General features: G+C 39.8%; 1 protein-coding gene across 2 annotated transcripts in view; it reads left to right on the forward strand.

The window, feature by feature from the left end:
• The window catches only part of jbug (filamin-type immunoglobulin domains fbug), a 258097-nt gene that overhangs the window by 120042 nt on the left and 124917 nt on the right, over positions 1-13138 (forward strand). For both annotated transcript variants that reach the window (XM_071586389.1, XM_071586391.1), the window contains 7 exons: positions 1384-1518; positions 1951-2253; positions 3403-3528; positions 3853-4065; positions 4259-4406; positions 7869-7948; positions 8338-8505. In XM_071586389.1, the coding sequence (XP_071442490.1) occupies positions 1384-1518; positions 1951-2253; positions 3403-3528; positions 3853-4065; positions 4259-4406; positions 7869-7948; positions 8338-8505 (1173 nt within the window). The remainder of the gene's footprint in view (positions 1-1383; positions 1519-1950; positions 2254-3402; positions 3529-3852; positions 4066-4258; positions 4407-7868; positions 7949-8337; positions 8506-13138) is intronic.

Here is a 13138-nt window from a genome sequence, read left to right on the forward strand (position 1 = left end):
CACCAGAGTGAAAAAGGAATGAGGATGGACAAGTGGGAAGAACTTGAAATCAGAAAGAACTTAAAAACGGGTCATGTGGTTAATGATTTATTGTTTGAATACCTCTCCCCAATCCTGGAAGTACCCCTTTCCCTCACAGATAGACCCGACAAACCCCCCCACCCCACCCCACCCCACTCTAAACCAACCAAGCACCTGTCCTGACACTTAACACCCCTCTACCCCCTCCCCATCAACGCCAATCGCAACTCTATTTTCTTTCACCTCCTTCTCTCCCCCCTCTCTCACCCATCCCTCCTCTCCCTCATGATTGGTATATAAGTGAACTGCGACTGATTTATTTTGTACCTGATGATGACGCTTGAGCGTTGAAACCGGTTGTACGCTAATAAAGGACAGTGGAAAGCTACTTTGTATTCTTAATTTCATTATCATTATTATTATTTGGTAGTTTCTGAAGAGGGTAGGTTTTGGATGCACAAAGACTGAACAATCAATAACATTTCTTAGTCTATCTTATCAGCATAACACCTGGAAACCCACTATGCTATAAACTGTTCTTCCATTATGCATGCTTCATTTCTCTTAAATACATATACTTTACCATTAATGCTGAGCAAGGTACACTTCCTTTTTGTTTCAAGGAATTTTAATCATTTTACATGGCAGAAAAGTGAGTGAGTGGTGATATTGTTCAATTGTTGAACTCTAAATAATTAAAAATAGTAGTATCCATTTATTCAGAAGCACTGGACATGTATCCAAGTAATGAAGGGAAGGCCCTTTTCAGACAGTTTAACAATGTCCCATTTTAGTGATGAAAGGGAAATTCAGGTCACCTTATGAGAGGACTCAACATGTCCCATACCTTTGAGACTGCTCAAATGCTTTCTAAATCAAGAAGGCTAATGGGAGGCTTGCATCATGGCAAAATGGGTTCCTTGGAAGCATATCGACAGCCAAACAAACAAATGAAATTGTAATCAGTTTTTTAAGGGCTGGGTAGTCAAGATTTCAATATATTTGACTGAACTAAAACTCAGATTTGGAATTCTGATTCTAAGTTCAATTTCTATTCCACTTGTGTGCTGTTAATTCTTTATTAAGCTTTGCGAGTAATGGATGATATCCATATGAATCTACAAAGATTTGATTTTGGAATTTCTATGATATAGTTCATACTTTTTTAATGCTAATTATTTGTGTGTGTCAGTCAGGTTTGATGATAATATGTAATATTTAAGGTCAAAAAAGGGTAAAAATATACCTGATAATTCAAAGAAATTACATTCACTTGAGATTTTTTGTAGTGCTGAAATTTATTGATTCATCTATTTCTTAAAATGATTCTGCATATTTAATATTGTTTAATTTCTGTATTAGTTTCAGGAGGAAGTCTTGAACGTACCAATTCACCATACCTCATTACAGCAAGGGCTGCATCACCTCTGGCGAACAAAGTGGCTCTTTCATCACCAATTGGAAACAGAGTGTCCACAGATTCTTATTACAATGAAGGTGATTTTTTCAATTTGTAGATATTTGAATATTTGAGAGACATTTGATGTAATGATAGTAATACTTCACATTTGCAAATGTTACCACTCATTTATCTGAGAAGTAAGAACTACATCAAATAGGTCCATCGACACTTGGATTTTTTAACTTCTTTGGTTGCCTTAATCTTATTTTCCAAAAACTTCAAACTGGAATCACTTGACTCAATCTAAATTAAATTTAAAATATTGCCCTCAATGGAAAATCTCACCAATTCCTTAAAAAACTCCAAGTAATCAAATTGTATCCTATTAAAATGATCCTGCAAATGTCCTAAGGTGATAAAATAATTTATAGATCACACCTCAAGTCTGTTTCACCATTGGCCTTAGCAATGGTTTTGTTGAAATGAGAAGCAATCATGGCTCCATCCATGCATTTTCCCTCATCCAGAGACATCCAAGATGACCACCTCAACATCCTCCATGACCACGAAGACAATGGAGCAGCGTCTTGCCCGCACTCACATTGTTGACAGTGGCAGGGCGTCTCCATCCTCCCCAATGCTCAATGGAGGGAGTCCCACGCAGCAGCAAAGAGGAGGGTTCATTGCGCATGTCACCCAGCAGCACTCATCAATAGGGCAGCACCACTCCCCAGAGCCATCACGCCTCCTCAGCCCCACGTGGTCTGGGCGTCGGGGGTCAGTGGGCAACATTGACGAGCCAGCCGTTGATACATCTTCCAATGTGCGAGGTATGGCACTGCAGTGAAAAGTGGCATTAGCTTCAAAACCCTGGGCAACTGAAAGAGTGGGCTTCACATTGTGGCATTTTTCAAAAAGATTAAAAGGTTTATAACTTTTCAACTACTCTGGTGCTGTGCTTTTCACAACCAAGAAAATACTCAAATAATCATTGTGTCTTCTCTATATATGAGTAAAATGGTATTGGATCATTTAGATGCATTCTTACGTCCAAATAAATCGCAACATAATCATAGCCATGGCAGAAATGAAATCCACGTACATATTCTGTAGGTTAGCAGGCCAAGGTTTGCCCCCTTCCATTCATTCTCATTTTAAAATGCAGTTCCATGAGTTGCTTAGGGTGTCCTGGTGAGCCTGGTAGGTAATAGTGATGGGCCAGTTTGGTTCCTTGATTCCTAGTGTCTCTAGTTCTTGAGACAGGAAGCAGAACCAGAATCAAAATATATTGTCCTGGTCTACCACATCCGGAGAAATAGGAAAGCTAATTTAAATACTAAAATTGGAGTTCATTTTCTAGAGTAGGTGGAACAGTTTACCTATCTCAGAAGTATTTTGTACTGAAATGCTCAAAGTAGTAGGGGTGCAAGGAGAAGAATTGCGCTAGGCATAGAGGCTTTCACAAGGAGGGAGTTGATGACAGGGACTTTGAGTAAGAATATTAAGAATAGACTTGTAAAAACTTTGATATGGAGCAAAGATATGTACGGCATGGAAATATGGTCATTGAGGCAGGACAGTAGGCTTAGATTGAAGGCTATTGAGATGTAGATATGGAAAAGGATTGAGAAGGTTCAGTTGACTGAAAGGAAAACAAATAAGGAAGGGTGGGCAAGGAGAGAGGCTTGTTGGGAGAAATCAAAAGGAAAGATAGATACGATTACATTATTAATATTATTATTGCTGAGGTTTTATTTAATAGCAAAACTGTCGATAGCAAACTACTTATCCATTCACCATAACCAAAATTAAGAATTGTAGCTGAGAACTGAACTGGAACTTGAATCAATGAAAAAGTGAACCTGTCCCATCTCTAGCAGGTTAATTTGAAGATACTATGCATTAATATTACTTCTGTGCCAACATCATGTTATGATTTTGTTGTTTGTTGCTGATACTGTTGTCATGTTTTTTGCCAGTGTCATCAATTTTGTCTTCAGCAAATGCTCGAAGGGATTCCTGGGATGCAATTGCTAAGACTAAATCAATTCTCTCTTATGGAAGCCTGGAATCACTTGCTAACATCGCAGTTGAAAGGAGAGATGGTAAGTTAAGTTTTTCAAGTTTATCACTTAAAATTATTGCATAGAAAATCTTTGAATTTTCCATCTGAAATATTGTGAAGATCATTCTTAATCTAGAACTGGAAATGCCATTGTATAAAATATAATTTTTAATTATTATTCAAAATTATTGCTGTTGTTTTGCATTTGTTTGTGAAAGAAAAATACCATCATGATGCTACCTTTCACATTCAACCTTTAGATATCATACGAGTCAAATGAATCCAATGGATTAATTGCATGCATGATTGTGATTGAATTTAAAAATTGAATGCTGCCTCTGAGAATGTCTCTCTTCTTGCTCAGGAATGTTGGCTGGAGGAGATGATGTTGACGCACAGCACCAGCGTCTATATCGGCCATCCTCACCACCCGCAAGCCTCAACATTTCCAGCAAGGCCCTCGATGCTGTGGTCACTGGTGATGGACTACGCTTAGCACCTCTCCACCACCCTTCCTCACTCACCATAAGTCTCCCCAGTGGAGTGGACGCATCCCAAGTGTCAGTCACTGTTACAGGTAACCTTATTACGTACTTACTGCCGATGAGTTTGTCACTGCCAGCTCTTCCATTTTGGTTCTGTTTATTTTGATAGTTATCCAGATCTGAATTTCATAAAAAGGAGCATCGTCTAGTGATAGAATATAGTGATTGTATTCCTGTAGGATGCATGGTCATGCTCTCGGTGAAATATTATATTACTCTTTGTAGGACCTTCTCGAAGAAGTATTCCAGTGAGAATGGGGCATTCCTCAATTGGTAGCCGCGAAATCACTGCCCATTATACAGCCACGGAGATTGGGGAGCATTTGGTTGATGTGAGGATTGGTGATACCAAATTACCAGGCTCTCCTTTCAGGTAAATGGAAACTGAACCACAGTCGTTGCTTATTTGACGTAAGTTCTAGTGGTGCGAATTTTCAATGAATTTTTCCATTGATGATGTGGGCACTTGATCACTGAAATCATTCTCATCTCCTGTTGATAAAAATGCTCTCATTTTATGCAAAGGTTCTTTCTCTGGGCTGACTTTTAAAGGCATCAAGTGTATTTATCAAGTCACAGATGGTGAGTCAAACTCTACATGTAAATGATTGCCGAAAGCAAAGTGAGGGTACTCAATGAATATGCACTCATGGATACTTAGGAGTGGAAGCATCCTTGGGTAATATTGCCTAAAAAGTCAACAAAAGTCCTTTAAGGTGCAGGATTTGATGAGTGACTGCCACCAAAAAAGAGGCCACCAATTACCTGGAGGAGGGGTCAGTATTTGTTTATATGAGAGGACCAAAGTGGTCAATAGAGCATCACTTATCTCATTGCAGGCATTGTAATACTTACTTTTATGGCTGCAGTGCTGTAATATTGAAAGCTATGAGAATCCACCACATTCCCACGCCAAGGTGCAGCAGCACCTTACCAATTTTCTCTTTTTCTTTCATTGATTTTAATGACAGAGGTGATGGAACCTTCTCGAGTAAAAGGTTCCTAAGGTAGAGTGCATAGTGCCCCATTTGGGACTCCAGGTGGGAACTACCCAAGAGAGTATGTTTTGGTCCAATGTACGAGGGTCATCCGGAAAGTAGTACCCGTTCGTGCCGCATGAAGTGCTGACGACGCGAGTAGCCGCTGGACGAGGTCAGATAGCTTCAGTGGCTTGTCTGCCTTCTCTGAGCCAAGTTGCGTGACGCTAGCATTGCCTGTGTTGTTTCTGTGATTGTTTACAATGTTTAAAAAAATTGAGAACGCCGCCAGTTGTGAAGTGAGGGCAGTGATTAAATTCCTCAATGCAAGAAACGTTCGCCCATGTGATATTCATCGCCAATTAAAGGAGGTGTATGGAGACAATGTAATGGACGAGTCGTCTGTTCGGCGGTGGTGTCGCAACTTCAACATGGGGAGGGGGAACACACACGACGATGAGCGTTCGGAGAGACCGTCTGTCATTACAGACCAACTGGTGAGCTCAGTTGACGAATTCGTGAGGAACGATCGGCGCGTCACAATTGATGACATCTGTGAGCATTTTCCCAATGTTTCTCGAACAATTGTTCATGAAATTGTTAAACACCATCTGCATTATGCAAAAATTTGTGCAAGATGGGTCCCTCGCGTATCTCAATGAGCTGGCGGCGAAGGACTATGCAGCAGGAATACAGAAACTTGTCACACGTTATGACAAATGCCTTAATTTGCTTGGAGATTATGTTGAGAAGTAGTTTAAAGTATCCTCTTTCAAATAAAATTTTTTATGTTTGTTAATATTTACTTTTGTGTCTTTATTTCACGAACGGGTACTACTTTCCGGATGACCCTCGTATCAGTCCATTTAGAAGTATTAAATGAATAATCAGTCATGCTGGAGGGTACAGGATGTAAATGAAGGGATTGTCACAATGTAGCTAGATATCTTAGATGTAAGTGGAATGAAATGGCCCCAAGAAAGAGACTTTTGGAGCAGTAGCCACAGGATCAGTCACTAGGGCTCCATGAATGGAAATGTGAGAGGGGACATACGTAATACTGCATAAGACTGCTGCAATGTGAGAGAAGGGCTTCATACAATGCAATAAAAGAATTGTTATGGTGGAGTTAATGATCAAACCCATATCATACCATAGTGGTACAAGTTTACATGCCAACAACATACTACAATTGTGAATTGTTAAGTCAATACAGTTAATGGAATGATTTACTGTTTCCAGGGTGAATACAATTCTGTTGTTGAATGAATTAATGACTTTAAAGAATAAAACCAATTTTATTTTTGAGTCATTTCCGCAGATATATGATGATTTTAGTGAAGTAATTATAATGAAAAGGGAGAATAAATTATAATTATTTATACTTGGAGAATTGAATGAAATTGTTGGAGAAGGTCTTGAAGGAAAAATATTTTCATAATATGGTCTAGAGAAGCAAAACGAAAGAGAATGCTGTTGGAATTCTGACCACAATATTTGATATCAACAACAACTGCAATTTAGTGTTAATGAAACTCAGGAAGCTAAAGAAGTGAATCTCAATGGGAATCTCAATCGGAAACTCAAGTGAAAATCAGGAAGCTAAAGAAGAGAATGAAGAATCAAGGCAGGCTGAAGGAAAAAATGGAACGATTGAATGGTTGGATTTTTGGCAGAAATTGAAGAAGGAAATTGAAATATGTAATGCCATATAATCGAAAGAAGAAAAATGACAGTGAATGAATGCTGGATTTCAAAGTAGCGAGGTGATTTGATGATGGCTGCTTCTGATACAGTACTCAAAATCCATAGCAATCACGGAAATATCCCCTGCAGGCTGTGAAATTTTCTATTAATCTTCAAGTTCAAACTCTTTGAAGCTGAAGTGAGCCTTTTCTTTATAAAACATCTTCCAAGCATTTTCATTAGTGAAATGTTTTACCTCCCCACAAAGATCAGTCTTATTAAAGTGTATTGATTTCTTATTATGTTTTATGTATTCATTATGGTTTATTTTCCTGCATTGCCTTGAACTTCATTGTCAATTTTCTCTACCTCTCTAAAATTACAGTAAAAGTTTTGTATCTGCAACCTCTGGCAGATGGTAATTATCCCTTTAATCCATTGGCTGAAGTAATGATGTTGTGTTTCGGGACAATGTTATTCCAACTGCTTCATTTTTCATTTTCAGTATGGAAGGGGTTGATTCAAAAGCAATTCATTTCATTCTTAGGAACTTCATGTTATCCATTTGATACTATAACTTCAGAAAAGAGGTGTAGGTGCTGCCAGAATATTGTGATGACTCTCTTAAACCATGGCTTCAGCAAATTGCTCACAAGTACATGGTCATTCATTATTCTTCTTAGATCAAGATTGTCACGATTTAAAAAAATCAGCACTCTTCAGCTTGGTATTGCCATCTTCGATGGAAAACAGAAGTTTTGAGGCCCTTTCTTAGATGATTTTTTTCCAGAAACCTCTTATTCATTTTTTGAACTATTTTTTGGTAAGGTCTCCAAGTGGACCCATTTCAATTCAATTTTTGCTCTAAATGGTCCAAGTGCCAATAACAGCCCTTGAATCTTCTCTAGGCACACTTTTATCACAATTTTTAATTATGCCTCCTCCTAAACTGCCATTAATAAACCACTACTTGCCTTAAAGCTCTCCCTGTGGTAGTGTTTCCTTAGTTTTTGAGTTTTTGTGCTAAATCTTGAGAGCCAGTCCCATGAACTTCATCCTTCATTGCCGCTGCTCATACTGTCCATTAATGGTTTCATCCAAATGTTTGTTTTTACAAGTTAGTTGCTTGAGATAATTGAAATGGTATTTAAAAACCATGCCTTATGTTTCAGATCATATGCATACAATTCATCAGCCATACAAGTTGGCCGAATCCCCAATGGCATTGTGGGCCAACCTGTTGAATTTGAAAGTAAGTCTCCTATTGGTTGAATATTGATTATCTCTTATTGAAACAATGTCAATATATGCCTTCTGTTAGTGACAATGCATGCCAAAATTTACCAAACAAAATATCATTTATTTTTAATGAACTTTCTTGACAATGCATAATCATTATGAAATATGCTGAAATCCACCATTGGTAAACATAACAGATTCAAGCTAAACTTTGTGGACATCTTTCATGATGAGGGGAGAAAAAGAAACTTTGCACTTCCACAAAAAGATTCAATACTTCACACGACCTTTATTACACCTTTATGTGGAAGGTCAAAGTTTCTTTTTCTACCCTCATCCACCATTGGCTCTTACAGTTTATTGCTGATCAATCCTCTCCTTTTTATTTGCTATTTATACAAGTTGATGGATCCTCTGCTGGATCAGGGAATCTTGAGATCTTGGTCAATGGAGGTCATGTGACCAGCTCCGTCCGCAACTTGGGTGTCCAGAGATTCCTAGCTTCTTTTGTGCCTCATGAAGCTGTACTTCACGTGATTGAGATGAAGTTCAACGGAGAAACAGTCCCTGGTAAGTAATATCAGATATTTCAATTCACCAAATGGAGTGCCAATTTGTTTTTCTTATGACGTGTGATTCATCAGACTGCTCAATTCAGATTTAATAATAACAGTTAATCTGCAAATGTTAATGGTGAATAATAATAGCTCACGGGGCATTTATACTCATGTACAGAGTGGTAGAGGATAATGTAGCACTCGTTTGGAAGCTTTCATCGTGTAAATAAGAAGAGTAGTCGGTATTGAAACATGTAAATTCTGATTAGGTATCCCAAAATGGGAAGGGCAAGAAGATATGCCCATGAGGAGATAAGGACGGATACGAGAGACATTTAAGAAGAATTAGGATCACCTTGAGGGGTCAAGTTAGTTTTTTATCCCAGCGCGAAAACGAAAACAGTCGAGTGACATGGGGAAGGGGGAGGCATAGCTTTTGCATTGAAAGTCGATGGGCTTCCACATTCACGCGGGCATTTGCGCACGTGAATGTGGCGGCTGGATGGATAGCGGGATGATGTAGGGGCGGGAGAGAAGACCTTCCCCGACGACCTTGGCTCCTCCCTCGGGCCAACCTGACCGTTCCTTCCGGGAGTGTGCCGACCGCCCTCCCGCATTCCTCCGAAGCGTCGGCGTGCCCCCGCCAGAGGGGATCGCCGGGCGTCCCGAGCGCTGTTCCCCTCTCCCGCGCGGTCGACGTCCCGTTCTCACCCCCCGACCCTCTCGCCCAGGGTGGCAGGCATATGCGAGTCTCCATTTGAAGCTCCAGATAACGCCGCAAGGTGAGGGAGAGGGGGTTGAAAGTTTTTCTCTCTGCGGCAAACCCACTGGGTAAAGAATCGGCCATCAGTATAGATCCACAAAGGCAAGGGAAAAGATTTTTGCACTCGTTATGTTCATAATCAGGGTCGTCAGTAACTCAGCAATTTCGCATAAGCCCACGTCTTAATTGAATTTTATGTCAGGTGCACGGTCAGCTTGGTACTTGCCGACATACGTCCATTGTACGTTATTGCGACCCTAATAGTGCCCAAAGTTTATTATTATTGATTAGCCAAATGCATAACAGTTGCATTGTGCATAACCAACGGGTACCTCCCCTGTCAATATCCTCCCCTTTCACCAACAGATAGCAGGACAGACCCGACACCTGGTCATGCCCCCAGACGCTCTGAGCTTCAAAACTTACACATCCAGTTTAAATAAATTAAAAATAAAGTGAGAACAGTGCATTTCATCGCATACTACTGGAAAAGATTTGTACCGAAGAAGCTCCTTTCAAATAGGCCAGGTATTTATTGAGGATATAGATGTAAGTGCAGTTCTTTTCGGAAAACATGCGAAATTAGTCATGAGAAGAAAAACTCCTATATTCCAAAAGGTGCCTCTGCGGGGGAATATAAAAATCAATGAATATTAATATATATATATATATATATATATATATATATATATATATATATATATATATATATATATATGTGTGTGTGTGTGTGTATATGTGTGTGTGTGTGCGCGTGCGCATGCGTGCGTATGTATGTGTTTTTTTTTAAAGGGAAGGGAAAATGCGCTTTACGCACGCACTTCCACCACTCACAAGGATAAGCACTACATTGCGCTCGGTCTGGTCTCGAAGCCACCAAGAGAGAGTATCCTTTTGATAAGAAGGGTTTGGGTCTTGGGGCAGGGGGGCATGGCAGGAAAGGTCATTTAATTGGCGAAATGCCTCGGCGTTTCGCCAATGGGCCTTCTAAGTGGGCAAATGCACGACCGCACTTTCCCTCCGCATGAATAACCACCGAAATTCCACCAAATCTCCCACCTTTCTTAATTATCCCATCCCTACTCACACTGCTTCCCACAATCAATCTTTTGACGACTGCTTCTCCGTTTCGGTGATTGAAATCCTCCCCAAATCTGCGAGTATAATAGAGGTGAGAACCCGCGAGATGGCGCATATCTGGGTGGCCCAATCATTTAAACCGCCCGGGCTGAACCAAGCCCACTGAATGCATCATATAGCTGCCTACATATCCCCCCAACCCCCTTGTTCATTTCCTATTGGTCCCTTACCTCCCCTTCCCCCACCTCTCCCCCGCACATGTCCTCTCCGCTCTCCCCCGAGAACGCCATTCTGAAGACGACAGCCGAGCTGTCGAAACGTAAAATAACAAATTGTGAGTGTCCTTTCTTTGTGTCTCTATATTCTAAAAATCTACATCTGTGTTTATATATATATATATATATATAAACCTATATCATGTACAATTTAAGCGGATAAGCGTGATAGCGCTACCGAACAATAACTCAGAGAAACACATACAAATGAAGCTCACACGTATTCCGAGTTTTCAGCGGCCAAACCATCTCCTTCGAGGGAGAGAAGGAGCTGAGCTCCTTTGCCTAGAGTAAAGCGGTTTCGCCACCGGAAATTCCGGATGCGTTTGAGTTTCATTTGCATGTTTTTCTCTGTTTTGGTTAGCTAGCGCTATCTTGCTTATTTAAATTATTTTTCTCATCCGTGAGACTTTTCTTCCACACATATATTTATATTGAACAATCGGAATTTTTGCGCAAGTGATCTGCTCGATCCCGCCTTCCCTACCTCTCCTTTGTTTGCCATTAATGTATGTATGCGTTCCTATCCCTTTTCCTTATGTCTGTATCCATGTGAATGAATATTTGTTCGCCATATGGCGGGATTATATATATATATATATATATATATATATATATATATATATATATATATATATATATATATATATATATATATATATATATATATATATATATATATTTATATTTATTTATTTATTTATTTATATAACCCGAAAGTTTTGTTGCCAGATCACCTGAGGAAAGAAGGGACTGACAGTTCTTTCAGCTGAGAAGGAGGAGGGGGAGAAATCCCTTTCCCACTGCCGCCAGTGGTTGCCCAGGATGATGTAGTACCCGAAAAATCGCATCACTTGCGTGAAGCCGAGTGTATCCCTGGGTGACACCGTTAGTCGAACCCAGGTCCTCCGACCAGCATTCCAGCGCTCTGCTCTCTGGACTACCATGGCCCGTGTTCCGATTGTTTAACTCGCAGATTGGGATGCGTTTAATAGCCTCGTGTCCCTTCGAAGGAAACATATCCACGTAGAAGAACAAAAATTTAATTTAAAATTTTTATTTACGTATCGTACTAACGTAACACACTACCGCCTTTTCAAACCCGGGTAATGAAGTCGTAGGCATTGATATATTGATTTATGAATGTTAAATGAAACACTGGCGATTGCAAGTGTTCTTTACCAAGATCATTACAATAAACCTCTTGCTGCATGTAGCCGTGACATGTAACTAATATTATACTAATTATAATTGGAATATCTGCTTCTTATTCAAATACCATAAACTCGTATGTTAAGAGCGTCAAGGTAATTTATGATAACTGGTAAACTATTTTAACTCTCATTAGTTGTTCCGATGAATGTCGAATGAAGATCAGCAATGTGCATATAATGTTGGAAACATCAGTTGAGAAATAAGAAGTTAGAGTAGTGAAGACCTTAATCCGTTGTAATAATAATAATAATAAACAATTTTTATTGCTCTGGGAGCCCCTTGGAGCAGAATACATGTTACATGATGTTTTGAAACCTATGGAGTGAAACAGGTTTACATAATGCATAGAATAAGGTAATTAAACCAGTCACAAAATATAATTTAACATCAGTTGAACGAAACATATAGTACAATACATACATACAAATACAAAGAACAATAGTTGAATATTTAGCCTGATAGAACAGTAATAAGGTCAATTTGGTAGTGTGATAGACAGATATTCAAACATGCTCCTGTTGAATTGGGATGTGTTCCTGGATAATTTTACTTTATTAGGCAAAGAGTTCCATAGGTTACAGGATGAAAGACTGAATGACTTTTCATATATAGCCGTGCGGTATTTGGGAAGATGGAATGTTTTTGTAATGCGGGTTGATCATCCGTGGCGTCTTGGCAGCCATCTTTAAAACGCTTAATCCACTTGAAAACGGATGTTTTCTTCAAAGCATTATCACCATAAACAGCTGTCAACATTTCAGTTATTTCTTGATAACTTTTACCGCACCTCACCAAAAAACTTGATGCTGATTCTTCGCTCCATGATTTCGTCAATTTCCATTTTAGGCAAAAACAATGACAACAGAAACTAAAATAACTGGCACCATGCGCACAGCTCGACGATCCGTCAAGCACAGACGGCTCATTGGGTCTCGGGCAGCTATCGCCGATAGTGGGCGGGGTTATAGTCCTCATTAAGGCCACCAGATTGCACCAGTTCGCGTATTTATTGGATAGACCTCGTATATGCAGTTCTCGTCGAGGACCAAGTCGTTCACGGATCTCGTCGAAAATACCTCCTGCAATTATCTCGAAGAAATGATTTACAGTCTAAACTATTAGATTATGGACATGAGAATCCTCGGGAGCGGCGAAGTGGCATCAGGGGGAGGAGGATTGACCTGAGTTGCCAATCGACAAGGCCTGCTGGCTGTGAAGCTTGCATCTCTCTTTCCGGGTTCTCTTTCAGCTCCAGGATGTTTGAGCTTAAGGGTTAGGTTCACGTAAAGAGACTTCGGTGAGGAAACTGTCGG

Source organism: Hetaerina americana, unplaced genomic scaffold (genome assembly GCF_022747635.1).
Source record: "Hetaerina americana unplaced genomic scaffold, ioHetAmer1.1.p SCAF_22, whole genome shotgun sequence".
Lineage (NCBI taxonomy): Eukaryota > Metazoa > Arthropoda > Insecta > Odonata > Calopterygidae > Hetaerina > Hetaerina americana.